Genomic DNA, 23,142 nt, shown 5'->3' on the forward strand with positions numbered 1-23,142 from the left:
ATCAGATCAGGGCAGTTACAGCTGTTTGAGAACAACATTCAGTGTGCAGTTCTCCCACATTTCCACCAGCATGTGGATTTTGCAACCAGGGGAGAGAGCACATTAGATATGGCCTACACCAACATTAACCTCTTCAGACCTGAGCTCTTGTTTGATATGCATTTTTTATTTCTCCTTGCTATTTGGGCTTATTGGACCCTGATAAGTATAAAACCTAAGCACCATCTTTTTACATGGTGTAGTTTTAGAGAAACATTATCTCCACATATGTGGACAATCGGTCTTAATTTCCAGAAAACACAATAAAGTCACCTTTGTGCAAAACTCCTTATTTCCACCCTGAACATAGCAGTTTTTTTTCCTGACTGCTTTTGCATGTATTTATAACACATACAAAACATATTTTGAACATGTTTTGAAAATCACGGTGCAAAAAACAATATGAAATATCAACAATTTTGCCCACATACATGTCCATACGGCCCCAGCTAAGCAGAATTAACTACTATGGTAATATAACCCAAAATGTGATGTCCACGCATGTGTACGCCAGGTCTTTAGAGGTTAAGGATGCATTCAGAGCAGCCCCCCGCCCCTCACCTCGGCTCGTCAGACCTTTAGCAGACAGATTTATCTGTTATGCTAATTCCTGCATACACGCCCCTGCTGATCAGAGAAAAACCTCCAGTGAGGCAGGTGAGGCTGTGGTCTGAGGGGCTGTGGAGGTGCTGCAGGACTGTTTCGAGTGCGCGGGCTGGGACATGCTCAAGGCAGCTGCCACTTACAATGACCACGACGCCACTAACACCAGGAATATGTGGCAAGGCATACAGGCTATCACAAACAAGATAGTCCCCCCCCTCGTGCATGTGAAGTTGACACGGACTTCCTAAATGAACTCAATAAATTTTTGGGAGGTTTGAGGCACTAAATAGCACTCCTGCGGCTGATGTGCAGAAGACTCTGAGGAGAGTCAACACATGGAAGGCCCCAGGCCCTGATAACATACCTCAGACCAGCTGACTTGTGTTCTAACAGACATTTTAAACACCTTGCTGGACCAAGCCTTGGTCCCATCATGTTTCAAGACTGCCACCATCATCCCAGTGCCACTCACTTCCATTATGATGAAGTGCTTTGAGAGGCGGGTAAAGACGGACATCATCTCCAGACTCCCTCCCACGTTCGACCCCTCCCAGTTTGCCATCTCCTCCGCTCTTCACCTGAGCCTCGCACACCTGGAGGAGAAGAACACTCATGTGTGGATGCTGTTCCTGGACTTCAGTTCAGTGTTTAATACCATCATTCCACACCATCTGGTAGATAAACTGGGACCCCTGGGCTTCAGCACCCCCCTGTGCAACTGGCTGCTAGACTTCCTCACTGACAGACCACAGACGGTGCGGGTCGGTCATCACCCTCAGCACAGGCTCCCCTCAGGGCTGTGTCCTGAGCCCTCTGCTGTTCACTGTGATGACACATGACTGCGCCCCCCAGGTCTGCCACCAACCACACTGTGAAGTTTGCAGTGGTGGGCCTCAGCGTGGGACGACAACGATCTGGCCTGCAGAGAGGAGGTGGAGCAGCTGGTGGGCTGATGCAGAGAGTGTGGACCAGAAAGTGTCATGTAAGAAGGTTTGGGGGGTTTTAAAACATACAGCCAGTCGTTTCTTTTCAGAAAAGTAGATTAGCTTGGAGACTCAAATGTAAAGAGAACTCATGAGAGCAGTTCTGGAGGAAGTACTCAGATTTACTTAAGTGAAAGTAGAAATCGAAAGTGAAACTAGTTTAAGTATTAGTGTGATGCTCCAAATGTAAGTTCTCATTATGCAGAATGGCCCATTTCAGAATCATATATATCACTGGATTATAATTACTGTATATACTGATGGGCATCTTAATAAAAATGCAACATAATTCATGAGTTGAATTATATTCTGTGTTAAATAACAGAATCTGCACAGTAAATACAGTTAACAAATAAATGTGGAGGAGTAAAAAAGTACAGTATTTCCCTCTGAAATGCAGAATAAGTGAGAAGTAGCAGAAAATAGGAAAACTGAAGTAAAGCACAAGTACCTCAAGAGTGCACTTAGTCACAGTACTTATGTAAATGTGGCACCACTGCTTGAGATGCAGCAGCTAAGGCTGGCTGGCACTGTGCAACCTCAAACACGTTTGCTTGTCTTGTGTCACGGTCTTCCGAGCACATCAGTAACAGGAAGGGGCTGCCTTTGATGAGAATCAACACACGATTTGTTTAAATGAATGCGAGAGTGTCCCATGTTGCCTAAAAGTGACTGCCCTCATTCCAATAACCTCAAATTGTTGTGATTCTTTATAGAGAATATGACCTCCCTCTCATTTTGAAATATAGAAAGACCTGAATGTGAACACGGCTGTTTCTGTGCACGTGTGACATTTCAGGCAAACACGGCCCGTGAATCAGTGATTACAAAACCAAGCTAACAAAGCCCTCCGACAGCATCAGTCAGCACCTGAACTGTCTCCTGTCACACACGTCCTTTGGAAAACCTGCCATTAGAGTGCATGGTGTTCTGTTTGAAGACGCCCAGATCAAGACTTCTTTTATGGGAGGAACAGAAAGGGAGAAGCCATTAGGCCCATTGATTATCACATTAATCATATCAAACAGCACATTATTTTTGTTTCTTCAGATGTCCAGACTGAGTAGGAAATTAATTGTAAAGTCTGCCGCCCACCACCACATTAGAGTATGTATAAAGGAGAGAACCTAATGGAATACTTGAAGATCAGTCAGTGGCGTGAATATATTCAGTGACACTTTCTCTGAACTACACTGATGAAGAGCTGACATTCAGCCCTCTGATGGATCGATGTGCATCGGACAAAATGTTCCTTCCATAATCAATCTGCCTAAGTTCAATGGAAGGCGCACGGCCCACTGGTTCCCCCTGTACACTGAACTGTACACAAGACAATTTGGCATGCATGCAAAAGCATTTGCTAACTGTGCTACGCTGATAATCAGACTCAATTTTGTTTTCACTTCATCCCTGACATGGTGCTCGGGGGGCTAATTTGCTCAAATAGTGACTCAGGAACATAATCTGTCCCACCACAACATTTTCACTGAACAATGAAGATGGTGTAGTGGCTGCTGGGAGCAGTTAGCCCAACATTAGCCAGGTTAATTGAAGAAAGGGAGCTCATTTAAGGGAGCGTACAGTTCTGTAGCTGTACACTGCACTGACTGATGGAATGACTGAGATTTTATCACAAATTAACAAATTAGGAGTTTAAGTTTTCAGTTTTATCAAAGATTCCATAAATGTATACACTCATTTGTGGGTAATGTCAATCAATCAATCAATCTTTATTTATAGAGCACCAGTTCATAACAGAGTTATCTCAAGACTCTTTCCATAAAGAGCAGGTCTAGACCAAACTCTTTAATTAGAGAGAGACCCAACAATTCAGGAATTCAACATTAAGGATTCAAGAATCCCCACATGAGCAGCATCAGATATTATATTAGGAAACAGTGGAGGAAGAACTCCCCTTTAACAGGAAGAAACCTGGAACAGACCCAGGATCAGAGGGGGGCGGCTTCTGTCAGGGTCCGTGTTGGGTGGAGGATGGACAGAGAGAGAGAGACAGAGAGAGAGAGAGAGACAGAGAGAGACAGAGAGACAGAGAGACAGAGACACTTATGTAGAGGACAGGTTCACCTGACAGTGAGGTGTTTTGTTCTGGTCCAGCCTTTGGGTGTTGCGGTTGGTTCGGCTGAGTGCATTTTGCTATAGAAAGTCTTTGATTTGATTTGGTAGCTGGTGATCAAACAGTCAAAGAGCATTATACATAAACTGTTATTGAGCACGTTGTGTTGTTAAAAAACATCATGTGAAGTGACGTCACTGTTATACATGTGGAGAGTGTAGAAGAAGACGTTGCCTGCTGCAGCTACATTACTCTCACAGACTGACCGATGTTGCTAAGCAATAAATATTTTTTGAAGCATAATTAAAACATCTCCAAAACACGGTGAATGTTTTATTGTGAATACAGAATAATACCTTTCACCAGCTATGCAGTTCCCCTCAACTCTCATTTAGCTCATTATTTTGGTTAACAGCAGCCGTTCTCAGAGAAAAAGTGTTAAACATGCACTTTACACCACAGACTCAGCAGCAAACAGCAGACAGACAGATAAAAACTAGCCTGTGAACACAATGGAGCATTGAGCAGCTGATGAGACCCCCAGGAAACAGCTGGATGTCCTCTTTAAATACTTTGAGTCAGGATCAGGTTTAATACAAGGAATTTGTCTCTGCTGTGCTTTGGTGCATCACAATAAACACATTGACAGGAAGAAATAAACTCAAGAATCCTAAATATGAGACAGAACTGGAGGGACGGCAGATGTTGGGTGATGAAGGCAGGATGGTGGCGTTAAAAGCTGAACCAAAGTCCACGAACAGGATCCTGCCATCGAGTCCAGGGCTGGAGTCGCAGATTCTTTTTCCATCGATGAGTTGTAACAGTTCTGGAAGGCAGAGGATGCCGATGGGGGTGTTGGATGTGTCGTTTTACAGACATACAGCACGTTTTGACATTTTATGCGGAGGACTTGGTTGATATCAGCAAGAGCGCTGGAGTCCCACTGCCGAACTGAGCGAGCAGTGTCCTGCTCTCCAGAGGCTTGACACATTAACCCTTTCATGCATAGAGGTCACTACAGTGTTTTCTTGTATATGTTATATGAGTTTTGATGGCATAGTTGCACATCAGCCACTACAGCGGATGCTACTGCATCATCTCACACTACTACCCATGGGGAAACCACTGCAAGTGAAAAAAAAACAAAAAGAGTGAAACCAAAATCTAAATTTTTTCCAAGAATTGATTTTATATTGGGAGGAAATTATGATTAATCACATGTCCACTTAAGTGTACATCATGCATCAGTAGCTAGATTTCAACTACTGGACATGTAAAAATATCTGTACAAAAATTTGGGTTGATTTTTGGTTGTTCTTCAGCCTAAAGATGAATAAAAACACTTAGTAAAAAAATCCTGACTGAGGTTATCATGATTCATGCATGAAAGGGTTAATGTAGAGTAAGTTTACAGAATTCAGTTATGTATTTTCACATGAAGAGCTCCAGTTGACACCCACGTGTTTGCTTTTATGCCGACTGGTGAATGTGTGTGTCGCTGTGTGTGCTCATCGTATCAACACATGTCAGAGGGACTGAGGACAGAGAGTGTGTGCTTGTGTCTTGTATACTGACACCAGTGCAGCACATAGGATCCCTTCACTGTTCTCTGTGTGGAGCCCCTCCCTTCTCTATATGCTCAGGAACATGTTGTTCTCTGGCAGCAGGCCTGAACACCACCAACATATCCTCAGGCTGCTTACATGTCTCAAATTTGACGGCAGAGAGTCCACAGTCGGCAGTTTACTGAGAGACGGCAGGAAGGACAGTGAATGTTGCTCTGTATCATGAGAAGGGAAGCTGGACAGTTTCGATCACTGTCACAATCAGTTTTGTCATCACGAGCATTCATATTGCAGAATTTGGACAAATAGACAAAATATATGCACGTTATTCAAATTACAAACTCTTAGTGCTGAACTCAATTTGCCATAATACATTAAATACACTTAACAAAGTTAGTGTTGTCCTCTACTTCGTTGTGAAAAAACAAAATAAAAAAAAACAAATTAAAAAATGAAATACTTTTTATTTTTATTATATATTTATTATATATATATATTTTTAATTATATAATATATACACACTGTTGCCCATAAAGTTGGACTAAAATGTTTTTGACCTCTTCTCATGAAATGATTGTGACAATGTGATTTATTCTTGATAAATAAAGTTTATATCTTCTCAACTTTATTGATCAAACTCTTCCAAACAGATCACAGTGAAACTTAAACCACAATTAATCTTTGCAAACTGTGTATTCAGGCTTTAACAACATTGGGGGGATTGAACAATTATTTATTATTATTTATTTATTTATTATTTATTTTTATGGGCAACAGTATATATATATAAATTATTAATATATATATATTATATACTAATTATTATTATTATTATTATTAACTATTATCACATAATAATGATAATAAATAAATAAATGTTCTGTTTTCTTTGTTTTCTTTGTTTTGTTCTTTTTCTTTTCTATAAACAAAAAAACCAATAAACATATATTGAAAAAAAATAAATAAATAAAACATAACTTTTAGAAATCATACATTTTTCCACATGACCAATGTTTCTGGCTAAATAATGATGTTAATTGCACAACGACTAAATAATAAATAAAAGCCCCCCCACCCATAAATAATACACTCCTGATCTTTGGCTGTCTTGTTTGGGGTGTGAGGGCTCTTGCGCTCCTATTGGCTGTTTGATGCTCATGTCACAGCTGTTTCTATCATCCCAGATTCAGCGGCGTCTCGCAAACCCCCCCCCCGTCTCCCCGTCTCCCGCCTCTTGGCTCCATTTCACTGCCTATACAGTGGCGGCGCCTCCCCCCTCCTTGCTCCTTCACTCTTAGTACACTGTGTACCCAGCTGAACATAAAGAGCACAGAACAGTGGCATATTGTTGTGTGCTGAGCGTGTGGCTGAGGCATTGTGTCTGTCCTGTAGGAAGCATCACTGGGGGTTCCCTGCTCTCTAATCTACACATGATACCATCTAATGCAGCAGGCTAATCAGAGCGTGGTGCTCAGCAGCCGTATGGAGCGGGGCTTTGTTTCTGACCGGGGCTGTGACATGGCAGCGCTGATCCCCTGTGGAGTTGTTTACGGTCCCATCCGTACTTATTGTGGCGGGGGGTCTTCCACTTTCTCTCAGCCAATAGGATGGCTGCGCTCTGTTATTCTTTCTGCATTATCCCCTTTAGCTGCGACCACTGCAGCTGCTGCTCTTCCTGAAGGCGACAGAAAAGACATTCCAGACAGCAAACAATCAAACACACACACACACACACACCGACTCCTTCCACACACAAGGAAAGCAGAAGAGCACAAAGACAAGACACATTTTAAAGGGCAGTTCCAGTGATCTAGTGTTACAAGACTGACTAAACTTCAGTGCCTGGTGTGAGTTACGCTCCACAAACACTGGATCCTACGCTTCCCAGAATACAACTTGATCATATTTTTGTTAGACCCTCTCCACCTGGTTAACATCCACACCTTTCATACGCCTGATCTCTTAGCAGAGATTCACTTCCTTGTGATAAAGCATAAAGTTACAGCAGTTACAGCTACAGCAAGACGATAATAATGTGTTAGTGTGGGATATGTTTAGCTCCTATGATTGCCAATCTCTGTCTCTCTGCTGCTGGGGAAGCTTTCGTGCATCTTAATGTTTAATAAATGTTTGGTTGTGGAATTATTTTTTTGTCTTGTGTCTGCATCCGTCCCCTGCAGCCCTAAAGCAGTTCAGGCTCCAAGTATTAGCGCTCAATCTCAAAGCTTTGCTCAGACGCCTTCCACCCATGAACTCAGTGCGTCTTACATTAATATTTTATACCTGGTCAGACATCTCTGTGTGAAGCTGGGTGATGCTGCTGCTTCTCACCAAAGGGAAGGATGTTTCAGCTTCTCCAACACAAAGATCATTAGACTGACATCATCTGAATGAGCCAGTGTTTTAATGAGAAGTTTAAATGTAGCAGAGTTAGAAAGAGAAGAGCCTAATTTCTGCTAAATGTGTGCCCGTATTGAACCTAGAAAAATATCTTTACCATCCATCCATCCATTTTCAGCCGCGGGGGCAGCAGTCTTAGCAGAGATGCCCAGACTTCCCCGGCCCCAGACACCTCCTCCAGCTCGTCCGGTGGGACCCTGAGCCGTTCCCAAGCCAGCCGAGAGACGTAGTCCCTCCAGCGTGTCCTGGGTCTTCCCCGGAGCCTCCTTTCCGGTGGGACATGCCCGGAAAACCTCCCCAGGGAGGCGTCCAGGAGGCATCCGAAACAGATGCCCGAGCCGTGATCTCGTTCTTTCGGTCATGACCCAAAGTTCATGACCACAGGTGAGGGTAGGAACGTAGATCCATCTCTGCTTTTTGCGGATGATGTTGTCATGTTGGCTTCGTCGGGCCGAGACCTCCAGAGCACTGGGGCGGTTTGCAGCCGAGTGCGAAACGGCTGGGATGAGAATCAGCACCTCCAAGTCCGAGGCCACGGTTCTCGACCATCTGTGGGTCGGTGGAGAGTCCTTGAGTTCAAGTATCTTGGGGTCTTGTTCACAAGTGGGGGAAGGATGGAGCGTGAATATCTTTACCACATCTGGCTCTGGGGACCTCGCATGCTGGATGTAATGCCCCCCCCCCCCCCCCCCCCCCACAAACACAATTTAATCCAGACAGTCATAGTTTTGATGATTTATTCCAAGAAAAGTTGTCAAACATATTTACAGCAAAAACATGATGCTTTCTCAAACATCTAATGGCTCCTGGCAGCTTCATTATTTTACACATCTGAAACATACATTTCTGTACATGCTGGAAATATGCACTAAGAGAAAAGAGATATTACACAGCTTTTTGAGAACGGTGTGGCTCTGTACGGTGTTTACAGTGAGGCAGTGAAACATTTTGCATAGTATAAAGTGTTTTCAAGTGGAATCATTATTAGTCTGAAGAGAGCTAAATAAAAAATACAGCGACAGCAGGGCCGGTGGACAAGTTAGTGCTGATGATTTAGTTGCAGAGATCCTCGGTACTGTCAACCACAGCAAAGCCATTTACGCCTTTTAACCATGTTAGGCTAACGTTTAAAGAAACATGTACGCCAAGATCCCCCATCCCAAAGAGTAAATAACACATGTTCTATATGCTAAGCTAATCGTTCGGCAAAAAGCAAACACCTTCATGTTTTAACAGTCGTGTTAGCATTCAACAACTACAACTCCCATGAGTGTCCAGGTCTTATGTGCTTTAATCATGTCTTACAGCATCTGAAAGCTCCTCAGCTGGATGAGGACCATTTTTTCCCAAAATCAGACCCGTTTTGTCACACCAGGTGGGTTTAAACTCCTCTTTTTGTAGATGCTCACACAACTTCTTGTGCCTTTGAGGAGAGACAGATAAGTTTCACACATTTATCTCCATTTCCCCAATTAACTGCGTTGAGCATGTCCATTCCAAGCAGCTAGAAACACTTTGGACTTAAGACACGGTCGTACCGTCCATCATACATGCTGAAATACACACAGACACCTTAAGACGCTGATGTACCCTCATGGGAGCTGAAGATCACACTTGTAGTCTGGGTGTGGGCCATGACTATGCAGCCAACAAGAGAGAGGTTGACGTGTTGCAGATGCAGTCATTCTAACAAGAAAAGCTATGTGTTAGTTGCAGCTAAAGAAAAAGAGCACACAGAGGTCAGTCAGAGGTTGGTTCAATATTGAAGGGACTGAGTCTGAGGTAAAAATCTATCCCACTCAAGCAAAGTGCCCCTTGTATCAAAAACTAAGACAAGGTTGCTAATGAGACTGTCAAGGTAAACTAACTGTCATGGTGATTAAACGTGAGAATGAGGTAGGACCACACTACAAAAACACCTCAATTCTACACACTGCTACGAAACCAAAAGGAGGTCTGTGCTGGAGAGTGAAGGCTAGCAGAGCTTTCTAGGTCTGGAACATACAAAGCCTTGTTTAAGACACTGCTGTTTTCTGTGTTTGAAATATTCTGTAGCTTTTGCACTCTTCTATCTTCCTTTCCTGAAATCCTACTGTGGTTGCTTGGAGTACCATCTCACCTGTGGAACGGTCGTGCAGTTTGTTGTTTGATCTTTTTTATTTTATCAGTTTTCATCAATCAGAACACAAACCAGCCACAACCTCCTCACAGCACAGATAGTAGTCTGCAGCCACACTGCCTGACTGTGTTCTACACAGCATTACATGCCACTGCAAAGTATTTAAGGAACTTTGATAAAGGAATGAAAGAATGAAGGAAGGAGGGAAGGAAGAACTAACTGTGTGGATGGGTATCCCATGTCTGCTTTAGAGGATTATTTCCAGATGGCAGATCTTCAAATCTCCTGTGAGATTCCCCAAATCAGATACTAAGAGACTCAGCCCCAGCCAGCTCAGTGCTGCCGAGGTTTCAGGCCGTTCCCGCAGAATGACCCATGAAACATTTCTCACTGCACTCCAAAACTTAAAAAAGATCACTGCTCAATATTGTAAGGACAGATGACTGCAAGTTACCCATCGACTTGATATTCTGTTATTTCAGTTTGTGAGGAGTCCTAAAATGCCAAACTAAATGTAAAAAAACATTCAGTACAAAGTTACCAAAACCCACCAAATTGCTGCGACTGTTTCTTGGTCAGACATAATTTAGCACATACACAATTTGCCCAGCAGGCGCTCTTTGGATTCAACAGGAACTAATAAATGACCTGAATTCCCTGCTGGACATTGTTTGGTTACAAATGCACAGTACTGTGTAGAGCTGATACAGGCCTGCTACTTCTAAAAGGTGTCCATTTTACAGTTCAAAAGCAGAAACACCATTAATATTCACGTGTTCTGCCTGTCTCCGCAGTGCGGCACAGGTTTGAGAAACATCCTTGTACACCTTCTTTGCATGATATCTTCATTTTAGTTTGGGTTTTGCAGATTCCAGCTCCGGCATCACGGCTTAACTCTTTAAGCTTTTGGGATATCGTTTAACAAGTGTGTCTGTTTAGAAAAATCATTTAAAGCATCTGTGCAGAGTGAATTTTTCTCTCTTGGTGTGTGTGAGCTTCCACTGTAACCCACAAAATCATTTTATGGGACCCAATCGCACTTCTGTGAATCATCTTTAAGGCACAAAGTTGTACGGGCCAGTCTGTTGTTCGTCGTTACTCACACACCATCATCAGTGAAATGCTGGGTAGCCCATGCTTTGACCTTAGAACTGGTACAGTCCATAACCTGTGCCACAGCTGAGTACATTACAAATGTTTAGGAGGAGCAGGCCTATACTGGGGCTGTTGGAAACAAAAATATAATAGAATATAAAATAACAATTGTCATAAACCTGGTTGTCACACCCAGTCGGCTCTCAGAGATACTGGCATTATCCACCAGTGTCCTCAGCTCCATGGTGACAGTGATTGTAGCTGGATGGTGCCGGAAGTGCACTGTGGTCTGATTGCATACTGTTCCTGTCCCAGAGTTTTGGAATCATCAGCCGGCCCATTACTTCCCGCTCAAATTATGATTGTGGATTCTTCACAGTTCGTTTGTCAGAGTCCCTTTTTCCATGGGTCCACATCCATGTAGTAAACAAAGCTGCAGAGACACAAAGTGTAGACAGGTCAGCGTGGAGCAACACATACACCATGTTACATTAAAGAAAACCACTAGTATACTGCTCAGTATACATCTGACTACATCTACATGCTTCATATGAGGCAGCTTTCTCCCAAATTCACCATCAAGCCACCGACTGCTTGACAATACTGGAGTCACTGGCTGTGTCGCAGCGTGAATGTGCACTGCTTCCACATCTACCTGCAGCAAGATGACAACACCACCTGCCACTTGAGTGCATTTCCTGCCTGTAGACGTGTCCAGGTTTAGTTCAGTGCTGTGCTCTAATAATAGCCCAGCGGCTAACATGACACGCCATGGCTCGGCCTAGCAGCGGTTTGTTCCTCTTTCCATACATTGCATAACCTCAAAGCACATGGTATGAACACAAGTGGGTCAGCTTAGCAGGAAGCACGCATGTTGGAGATGGTGAATAAGGGATAATGTGCTGAATGGAGGCAAAGTGCTTATGTCACTGCTGAGGACAGCTTTTAATTGCATGTGTACTTGAACAGTTAACTGTTCATCATCTTCTAGTTTCCTCTTCTAGATAAGTCCAACGTCCCTGCAGAGCTGTCACACCATTCAGTATGCTGACAGTCTGTTTTCTGGTCCAGGGTTTGACAGACGCCAACGCTCGCCGATTTAATCTCCTTTGTTCATCTCTGAGCTTCATTTCTGACCTGAACCCTGTTTTCCTTTTCTTTACTACCACAGTCTGACCAGAATTGGTTCTTCAGACTGGCTGGTGAGTTCAAGGTGCTCTGGTGTAGCTCTGACTCTTGAACACTCGGAAATATTTGTGTTTGCAAGGGAGCAGCTGTTAGCGAATGTTGTACCCGTGTGTCAGCTCTCTGAACTCTCTGACCTGAGGCACACGCTTAATGAGCATGCCTCTCATACCTGAGTAAACACTCCACCACGGGTAAGTTACACAACTACACACAGACAGGCAGCACACCTCCATCAGCAGAGCTTTGAATGGACATGTTCAGCCACCTGGTACACAATCACTGCACTAAGTAGTTTCTGTGGAAAAAAAACATGAATCAGAGGTATGAAAGTTCACAGTTAATCTTCATTAGCTTGTTGTGTTAACTGAAAAATGATAATTGAACACCACCGACACTTTCCCTATAACTACGTACAAAGCAGATTGTAGTGACGAGCATTGATTACCTCCTCTACGCAGCAGTAGTCAGACTGAGAGCAACACTCCACTGAGCAGGAGGAACATTCAGCAGGCAGATTTTAGAAAAGTTTAATTATAATTTCAACTTTGCATAACGACATCCAACAGGGTCCACACTGACGGAGACGTGCAGCCCACAATGTGTAAGCTGAGCTGCTGTCTGTGTGCAGATTTCAGGGCCTTTGTGGAACTCATGAATACTAAACCCTGACAAAGCTAACATGGTAAAACACACAAACATCTGAACCCCTCATAGGGTCAAAACCTTGCTTGTTTGATTATTTCTCTCTTGGGCTTACTACCACTTCCTAAATAAGCAAAACAAAGGGACGGGGCGAAGGCTGAAGCCCAGAAGATCCTGTACAAACTGCTGCTTGCTGCCTGCGCAGCCACCCTACCAGCCATTCCATGTTGCATAACCCAAAAGCAAACCATCTCGTAAAAAACCGGCAGAGACCGGTATCTGTGGGGAAGTGCTGGGGGCTGGTTTCTTGTGAGCCTGGGACACTGTGGCTGCTCTGTAGGATAACCAGTTGGAGAGGGAGTGTTGGCCTTTTATGAGCTTGGGTGGTTTTGTGGCTGCGCTGCACGCAGAGCAACACATTCCTCTTGGCTGGTGTTCAGCAAAAATGTTCATTCTGTAAGCTTAGGTGGGTACGTCGTCCTCTTCTTAATATAAAACTGACAAAGCATTTACGACAACAGTCAGCCAACAATGAGCCAAAGGGATTCGGCTCACTGTGACATAAAACAGAAGCTGCAACCAAACGTTTCAAGGGTTTTGCTGAAAAAATGCTAATTAATTTTCTGTCAATTTATTAAATTAATTCACTTGCAGGTCTATATGAGGGGACACAAAACCTCAAAACTTCTGTGAGAGATCTTGAGAACAGAGACATTAGACAAATGAGAAGAAAACGCCACGTGAACATCCTCACAGTTTCTATAGAGATTCAGAAACTGAAAATGTGAACATGGTTAAAGCTTTGTTAGTTTCACCCTGAGCGTTCCCCAGTAATCCTGCCATCTTGGAGTTGGTGTGTTCTCATTTTGTCAGGACAGAGTGCACAATCTGTAACAGCCGCGAATCCAAAAAATCTGAATGTAACATCAAGCAGAGGAGACGGTCTCTGCTGTCTGCAACAGATGCTGACCGCCCCTCTTCATCCATTATTTACAGGTCAAAACAAACCTTTGTTCCAACCATTCGAACAACACAAACTGTCAACACAACAAGTGCCAACATATGACCACATACAGCACCTGCAGTCAGCTGTGAGGCTGTGATAGACAGCACGGAGACTAAGAGGAGATTAGCGTGGCGTTAGGAGCTTACAACCCATTAGACCCAACACAGCCACGATGAATGGGGACAGCGGGGTGGAAAAGATGTGGATCCATGTTATTCCACTGCACTGTGGGATGACGGGGTTCCCTGGCACTGGGGGGTCCATCACAAAGTGTGGATTTTTAAAAAGGAATGGGTTAGACAGTGAAGCTGGTTTGATCTTTTCACTCAAAAACACCAGAACACAAAGAGGAGTCACTGGTGCAGGAGCTTGTTTAGCAGTCTGTGCCCAGAGAAAATATTTACAACCTTCTCAATGCTCACTTTTACAACTATGTAAGAACGCCAATGCTGTCATCACACCCACGCCCCAAAATCGTACAAAGGTGGCCTCCCTCTCTCAGCCCCTCCGTAATGCCCCCCCACTGACTGAGCCAATACAGAACATACCGTACCCTGCCTTCAAACTGCTGGCCAAACAGCCTCATTTCCTTTAGAGGAGCAAGACCAACACTCTCTCAGACCCTACTATCATTGTTTAAGATCGAGGCTGTTTCACAGTATTCGGGTGAGATGGAAGACACACGCAAAGAGAAAAACATCAGCCCTGCTTGAGTGCATCGTTGTGTTTGTTCCAGGTACCTGGAGGCATGCGGTGCCAGGACGACACCCTGAAATGCCTCAGCTTGCAAAAAGCCTGTTCATGCTGTCAGCGAAGTCAAAAAGGATTCCCAAAGTAAAGACTGTGCACGTGGGGCGGGCCGGGGCTTACAGTGCTCTGGCCTGGTTTAAACAGAGGCGGCACATGGCTGGCAGGCAGCGAGAGGACAAAATGTTCCAGACTCAAGCCTCCATAAGCCCTGAACCAGGAGCAGCACTCTCATTGTCCGGCAGAGGAGAGGGAGGGAGGGGGGATGGACAGGGAGGATGGGTGAGATAGATGGGCAGGCAGAAACAGAGACAGTTATGACGGGACACTCATACACACGTTTTACAGGGCTTTCCAACCCCTGACCCGTGCCATCATAGCCCCAAACGATATCTACACGTTCTACCATGACACAGCATCCCTGGGCGCACTGTGAAGGCATCAAAGGCAGTGATGACAGTTCCTCGATGCTCTAACCTGCTGCACCTCACAGAATGAAATCACAACTCCACTTTTAAGGGGCCTTGTAATATTGATAATAATATTGTTTAGAATAACGAACAGCTGTTGGGGTTCTCTCAGCGGTGGAAATGGTTCCTCACATGGTTCCACTTTAGGCGCCTCACTAACAGAAGTTGTGGATAATCTCTGTCCATGACACAAACTTGACAGCTGGGGGAAGGCGGAGGCGGAGAAGGATGAAGTAAACACGAGACTGAATAATAATCAGGCTTAACATAACTGACACCCGTCAATGGAAGTAAGCCTTGGCTAGCTCAGGAAATATTGATCTGCACGTCAGCTGATGAGTACCAACACACTGGTGTACAGTGTCAGAGGAACCGATGTGATTAAATGTTGTTAAATGATGTTTGAGGTAACGTAGAAACAGTTGTCTATTACTGATTAATTGTTTCAATCAGTTTCCAAGAAAGAATGCCAGGAAACATTGTCTGGTGGTAGCTTCTCCAGTCTGTCGCTTATGTCTGTTTAATGTGATGGTGAACCGAACATGCTTGGATTTGGACTGTTAGACTAACCAAGACATCTGAAAACGTCTCATCGGACTATTTTTATAGCTAAAACCATGTATCAGTTAATTAAAAGGCTAATCTGCAGCTAAGTCGATTATGGGAACAATCATTAGTTGCACCACAGAGAGAGAGAGATTCTTTTTACATTGTAAAATGTCCACATGGAACATAGCTTTAAGGGTTTTACTCTGAAATATTGATATTAGTCTCAGCCAGGCTATGAAGAACGTTCTTACATTATCTTTCATTAGTTCTTTTATCAGAATTATAATTAGTATCATGCTCTTATAGCCCTCAAGTCCAACAATTATCTTAACAGTAAACCACTTGGAAACATATCCATCCCCACGCTGACTGGACCAGATCCCACAGTCTCCCATAGAAACAGTATCAGTCCATACGTCTGAGTGTCAACTGTCCCCTCAGATAACCAGCTCCTGACAGAAATACACACATGAAGCAGAAGCAGCTGCCCTCCCCCCTCTGTGTTTACAGCCACTAATCCCTCTCTCCAACAGATGACAGCTTTTCCCATTGAACCAGTAGTGCAGTGCTATGGGCCTATTGCATAACTTGCTATCCCATCAGGCCGCGACAGAGAGAGACCGATGTGCAGAGCGTGCAGTGGAGCTAACTGGGCTCACTAATAGTCAATGGAGGGTTCAGGTTGGAACAAGTAGACGGACCATTCGGGTCAGTGACCATCCACTCGTCAGCTGATTGATCTGCTACAAGGAGTTTCCGCTCTAAATAGCAAACTGAGACAATTACAATCTTCTGAGGACACTTTGCCTTGTGAATGAGCATGTTTGTTTTGGGGGCTGGGGAGGGAGACTCCTTCCCCAATATCTGAAATACGTCTCTGTTTACAAGGTTGGGGTGATACGGGTGAGGTTATGTCATGATTCCTCCAATAAAAGTTAGGATCATTTCCACACAAACAGTGTCAAGTGTCAAAACCTGTATAGTGAGAGTGTTCTGCATCATTGGAGGGTGGAGGGTGAAGATCCTTTTATATAATACAGTGGATATAAAACAGTATGTAGTAGCCTACACAGTATGATACTCTCTGGGCAGTAGCATACCAGAGAGGTCGGCCATGTGCTTTTGTCCTCTTTTAAACAAACAGGAAAATATAATTATAATAAACAGAAATAATAATAATAAAACTAAAACACATGTTTACTTGTTTTGTGTATCATTTTTGGTGAGACAGTTTGACTTTCAGTGAAAAAACAGTCTTTATTATTCAGGTAAGCTGTTTAAACACTGTTTAAACACACACTAATAATACACAGATAATGTGAACATCATACTGTGATTTTGCTCATGAAAGAAGTTAGATTATATGTTAAAACACCACTGAACCTCTACACATGAGGTTTTTATCTCATCAAACGAGAATATGTGACGTCCTAAGGCATCATATTCTGTCTTGATGTCTAATGTCTTTCTTATTTCCTCCATTTGAAAAAAGAAATAATGAGGAGTGGTCACAATCCACAGTAGACTGAAGAGGCTTCAAGCAACTGGGCACACGTGTAATCACCCCCAAGATCCAACCGCCGGTCAGAGACAGCTTTAGTAGCAGGCTGCACAGTAATGCACTCCTGAACCGACCTTTAGTGCACAAACCCAACAAGGAACGATGCAGATCTGAGTAAACGGCAGTCGGTACTTTGATGAACCTTGTGTACTGTGCACTACTAATGGGCTAATGCCAAAGATGCCTTCACTGTCAACACACACTGACTATGTGTATGTCATTCAGAGCCAGGCTGTTTGCCCTCAGGCCTGGGCTGAACCCTGCTTGTTTCCCTGTTAATCTAAAACTTGTCCTCCCTCCTGCTCACATAGCTGTGCTCTTCCTCCACCCTCTACAGCCCTGCAGCCATCAACACACCTCCTGTTAACTTCCTTCAGCTTTCACAACACTTTTGTGTTTGTTAATTTTCTTTAAGTGAGCTTCATCTCTGAGAATGACTGCTGATCAGCCCGTCCTCTCTGCTGACGTCGGTCACCTTATTAACTGTGCCGATAGCTCAGTTTTGTGTGCTGACGTCTGTGCTTTCACTCGTGTTAATCCTGTATCCTTGACAGTGACCTGGGAAGCTTTGGCAGAAACCGGCAGCAGCAGTAAGGCTTAGGAACTATTTGGAGGGAAGGAACAAGGCCAACAGGTCTCCTCAGGGTCAGTAATAAATCACCAGATTCAGTGATACAGAGGCCCTTAATTAAAATATTCAGCTCAGTGTTTATTCTTTAAGGAGAGTTCTACTTTATCACTACTTGGATCTTATTTCACAGTTTATTACCCAAGCTGACTGACATGTGGAAGAGGAGGAGAGCAAAGGTGAACAGTCATATTGTCACTCAGACATGCAAACATCCATTACAGAGCACAGACCAGCACAGATGATGGATGTTCGGCAATGAGGGAATAAAAGCAACACTTCAGCTGGGCTGATCTGACCTGCGACTGAAGTGGCTGAAGTAATGTTGTTGTCTGACTGCTTGTGTTTCTTGGACTTTGTTGTAGTGAGTCAGAAGTCACCTCTGGTGAGCACAGTGTTGTCACCACTAACAGAAATCAAGACCAAATTTAAAAAATAAGAAACAAATTGGAACAATGCTATAGATTTTCTCCAAACAAATGAAAAATATCAGCCACTGGAGTCCATACTAGTCTGGTTCCAGTTTGACTGCTACTCTCGTGCCGGATGTAAAGACGGCCTGTGTTATGATATAGAAACAGACCCAGTTGTATCCTCACACTCACATCAGCCTGACCAAGTAAGAAAACTGGCTTTTCTCTTCTCTTCTCTTGTTAAGCAAAGCAAGGAACGGACATTTGTGTGGTAAACCATTACAACTAAGTGGATATTAAATGAGGGATGTTCCAGCCGGTGACCAGGACAGGAAAGGTAACAGTGGAACAGGAACATGACCTGTTTTCAGCCCCTGGGTACCAACAACCGGAAAGTTTTAAATCCCACTAATCACTACAGCTGTTCCTGCTCTCTGGTTAAAGGTGGATGAATCAGTGAAATCAGGGGCTGCATGGTCAGCTTAGGCTGAAACTCTGCAGGTTCTTTGGTCACACACACACACAGACAACATTCCTAAAGGTAGGAAGACAGTTGGCTATACTAATAATTCATCAAGGAAGTCGAGCTTACCTGGGAAGAAAAGCGGTGCCTTCTTTGACTGGTTAGGTTAAAAAAAGGGGAGGTTTTGAAAAGGTGGGGGCTGTCACGCAGCACACGTGACTTGGTCCATCCGCACCTCCAGCTGGAAGGCGTCTGGTCGGTCCTGAGGGTTTACTGCCAGCATGTCCTGGAGGAGTTTCTTCACCCCCTCAGACATGGAGCTCCTGGCCTTCTGAGGGATGTGGAGAACCATCTTGGGGTTCTCCAGCAGAGCCTCCCCGACAGGTACAATCTCAGTGCCCTGCCGAATGTAGGTGCCCAGCAGTTCGCGCTTGGACTCAGCGTCAATGAAAGTGATCCGCTCAATCATGGCCCAGATGATGATGCCCAGGGCAAAGATATCAGCCTTGGCCGTGTAGTGGCCCTCCCACACCTCGGGGGCCATGTAGAAATCCGAGCCACAAGCCGACGACAACCAGAACTTGTTTATGTTGACGATGTTGTTGTTCTGATTGCTGCCTTTGCCGCCTGCTCCTGCTGCAGGGATGTCTTCGCTGTTCTTGGAGTTCAGGCCAGCACAGACTTTACTGAGTCCAAAGTCGGCCACTTTGAGAACAGGCGAACCAGATTTCTGGGAGATGAGAATGTTGTCTGGCTTCAGATCACGGTGGACAATGTTGTTCTTGTGCAGGAAAGCGACGGCACTTGTCAGTTGGCGCATGAAGCTCCTGTTGGTCTGGGGGTCAGGCCGCCGGGACAAGATATACTGGTTGAGGTCCCCGCCCTCGCAGAACTCCATGACAAACCAGAGGTAGCACGGCTCCTCCGGGTAGCCCAGGATGCGCTCCCCTGCAGCATGCAGATGGACAGATATGAGCCGATTAGTGAGATAACAGCAGACACACTGTGACCACCTCCATGCCCCGTACATCAAGTCCACAACAACACACAGATGGCCAATACTGATTATCAGTGTTTGACAGTTTTAAAGTTTGGCACCTTTTAACACTCTGGAAACTTAGTTAAGGACCAAGACAAACGCTGAAGAACTGAAAAACAAGTCATTTGCATTGTTACAGACTGTGTATTGTGACTTGGTAGCAGATGAAGATGTCAGCTCAAGATTATTAATATTTCATTTCGACAGCCTGGCTATTTCTGGAACAGAAGCACAGACTGTGTGGTGATTCGGTTGTAGCCCTGGACAGCACAGGTCAGCAGCAGCAGCAGCACGTCAGTACTGAATGAATTTAAAACTTGTGAAGATGAAGATTAGGATATATTTAACGGTTACTATATATTTCTGTCAGGGCTGCTGAGCAATAACAAAGAAAGCGATAAGTAGGTCAAACTGGATGGGTGAAAACCATGAAAACCACAGAAATGTATCTTTCATAAGACAAAGCTGCTGGATTTCATTATAATATCCCAGATCACACTGTAATATCATTGTTTAGTGGCAGAGATTTCCGTCAACAAGCAACGGGTTAACATGCTGCCAAGTAGTACACTGTGTTCTCTTGTGAGCTGAGCTGAGGGAAACACAGTGTACTCACTGTGCCCACTATAGGTAACCTATGGCACTGTCACTGCATCCTTTCTCAGAGGATCAGCCACTTACACTTTACTGTTTAGGGTGCACATGATTCACTGGAGTACAGACTTACTGCTACCACACTCAGAAATAAAAGTAAGAAGCAAATCCTGTTGTTTTTTTTTTCTGTGCATCTGTATGAGAGTGAGGTTCAGCCACACATTTGGTTACACTTCCAACCACAGAACCCTGGTCAGGTTTACACTGGCCAAAAACACATGAAACCATTTAGTGAGTGAGTTTGGGTGTGATCCAGCTGGGCCTGACACAGTGGGAGAGCTACAGTTTGGATGTGCAGCACAGCTGGAGAACAGGACGTGTACCTTTGAGGGACGTCTCCACCAGGCGCAGGTACTGTCTGGACCTCTTGTTGCCGTGGCTCATCTTCTGGGCCAGGCCGTTCCTCTGCAGGACACACTCCTCCAGCTGGACCACATTCTGGTGCCGGTTCTCCAGGCTGGTCAGAGCCCAGAACTCGGCGAGCGCCAGCTCCACGTTTTCCGGGGCGTCGCACTGGAGCCTCTTCACCGCCACCCTGGCCCCAGTTTTCCGGGCTATAGCCTCGTACACCACCCCGTAGCTTCCCCGACCGACCTCCCGCAGCAGGCTGTACCGGGGGGACGACACCACCACGGCGGGCTCCAGCCGGTCAGTCCGTGCAAAGCAGATGGAGAAGCAGTCGTCGTCCTCTTCCTCCTCCTCCATGGGCTCCGCGTGTCTGTTGTCCTCCACCGTGCGGGAGCGGAGGACTTTACCCACCTCCCGCCTCATCTTTCCGGCCACACTCCGCCTGCAGCCCAGCACGCCGCCGCTTACCTTTCTCCTCTTCTTCCCGTCGCAAATATCCATAACTTCTTCTTTGTTGAAAGTAAGCATGAAGGGAGGACGTGTTTATCTTTCATTACTTTAACTCGACCTGCAGTAGTCTGACGTCCTGCCGTCCACCCGAGGCCAGCTGGGAGCGGTGAGCCGTTAGGAGAGAGCTGCTGTCCGGAGGAAAGTGGAGGAGAGCCGCCAGCAACACACACACACGTACACACACACACACAGACAGCTGAGGGAAGTCTTCGAGCGTCCTAAACAAAATGTTCCCGTGCGCTCCGAGAACACGGGGCGGGCTTTACGCAGCCGCTCCCTCCGGCCGCGCTGATTGGCGGACAGGCCGCGCGGAGAGCACGCTACGTTTGTTTTGGTTGTGAAACAGGTCTGCAGTCAGCAGGAGGCTCCATCCTCAGACACACTCTGTAATCCAGCTCCAGTGACTCAGCTGCTGATCCACGTGTGCGCCACAGGTGGGAGAAGTAAGATTTCACTCAAGTAAAAGTACTAAGAGTACTTGATGGATAAAGTTAAAGTATTTGTTGGGTAGAACTGCAGAGGCCTATACTCCCACAGTACCAGACCAACCTGCAGGGCTGTCCTGGGCAGCTCTGGTATGTTAAACCTGTGAAAATAACCTGGTGACTAAATGATTAGCAGGTACAACAAGTGTTGGAACTGTTCCAGTGGATCACTGCAATCCTAAAGCTTTGGAGCAACTGTGTCCAGTCAAAGTCCGTCCACTAAAAGTTTTTTAACCACTGACAGGCTCAGATTGTTATTCTAAGTGTCTGACTACAGACATTATGGAGAGGATCCCTTTAAATGTCTTTAAACAGGCCAAATGAGACTCCAGAGGCACTGGACCTCATCACAAGTAAACCTTCACAGCCTCTAGCTGCTAATTACACTCTGACTCAAACTTTCCAACTTGTAGATTTATCAATTTATTCAAGATTCAAAGATTCTGTACTTTATGTTAAGTTGCACATTTTGTAAATATATTTATATGTTAAGCAATAGCAGTTTATTTAGCAATAGTAGTTTATATTTATATGTTTTTATATTTTATTCTATCTTCTTCTTTTTTTTTTTTTACTCTGTGGATGGCAAAGTAAGATTTTCATTGTACAGGGAAACCTGTTTCTGCACTGTACACATGACAATAAACGCTTTGAATCTTTGAATCTTTGAGGACTTTATTGTCACATGCTCAGCAGTTACATGAAGAAATCACTTGCAGTGAAATTCTTGTGTCTCTGGTTCCCGGTAACACTGCTAATAGTATCAAGTATAGTATTTATAGTATTTATAGTATTTAACAATCGCAGTTTATCAGATTAAAGTGTAGCTTAGTGGTGTGATAAGATCGAGATAAAAACTTTTTATTGATCCCTCAGTGGGGAAAGTTTGCCGTTACTGCAGCTCAAGGGGACAGACATAAAGCACACAATTAAAGAAATAGAAAATTAAATATATACAGAAAAAACCTTATATACACAGAATACAGTAATTACAAAGAAACAACGACAGGGTGGAAACATGATATGGATTATTGCACAGTTGTTCATGATTGGGTAGTAATAATAATAAAGTGCATTAGGTGGTGGTGGTGCTTGTGGTTGGTGCAGCAGGATGATATAACGCAGCGTTATACAGTCTGACTGCAGTGGGAATGAAGGACCTGCTCCTTCTTACACTGAGGGTGTATCAGTCTGTCACTGAAGGAGCTGCTGAAGGCCCCCACAGTCTGATGCAGAGGGTGGGAGGTGTTGTCCACGATGATCCTCCTCTCTTCCACCACCTCTATGGAGCCACAGATGGAGCTGGCTCTCTTTATCAGTCTGTTGAGCCTGTTCTTGAGCACCCCCCCTCCCCAACACACCACTGCATAAGAGACCACAGATGCCACCACGGTCTCGTAGAAGGTCCTCAGCAGTGGTCTGCTCACACTGAAGGATCCTAGCAGGTATAGTGGTATAGTTCCTCTGTAGATTATCATAAACTTGTATTTGCCACAGAGTTGATTTTCTGTAATAATCCAGTGGATTACTGTCGGGGGATCCAGCTCCTGGTTGGCCA

The 23,142-nt window shown here is 44.6% G+C and overlaps 1 protein-coding gene across 1 annotated transcript; it reads right to left on the minus strand.

Annotated features, from left to right (window-relative positions):
• Positions 1 to 11,278: 11,278 nt before the first annotated feature.
• On the minus strand, positions 11,279 to 21,232 carry stk35 (serine/threonine kinase 35). Its single transcript, XM_070840311.1, has 3 exons — positions 20,565 to 21,232; positions 18,678 to 19,496; positions 11,279 to 11,314 (listed from the first exon to the last, which is right to left on the minus strand). The coding sequence occupies exons 1-2, from the start codon at positions 21,115 to 21,117 to the stop codon at positions 18,751 to 18,753; spliced, it is 1,299 nt and encodes a 432-aa protein (XP_070696412.1). The 5' UTR covers positions 21,118 to 21,232; the 3' UTR covers positions 11,279 to 11,314; positions 18,678 to 18,750.
• Positions 21,233 to 23,142: the final 1,910 nt, after the last annotated feature.

This window comes from Pempheris klunzingeri, chromosome 11 (assembly GCF_042242105.1).
Source record: "Pempheris klunzingeri isolate RE-2024b chromosome 11, fPemKlu1.hap1, whole genome shotgun sequence".
Classification (NCBI taxonomy): Eukaryota; Metazoa; Chordata; class Actinopteri; order Acropomatiformes; family Pempheridae; genus Pempheris; species Pempheris klunzingeri.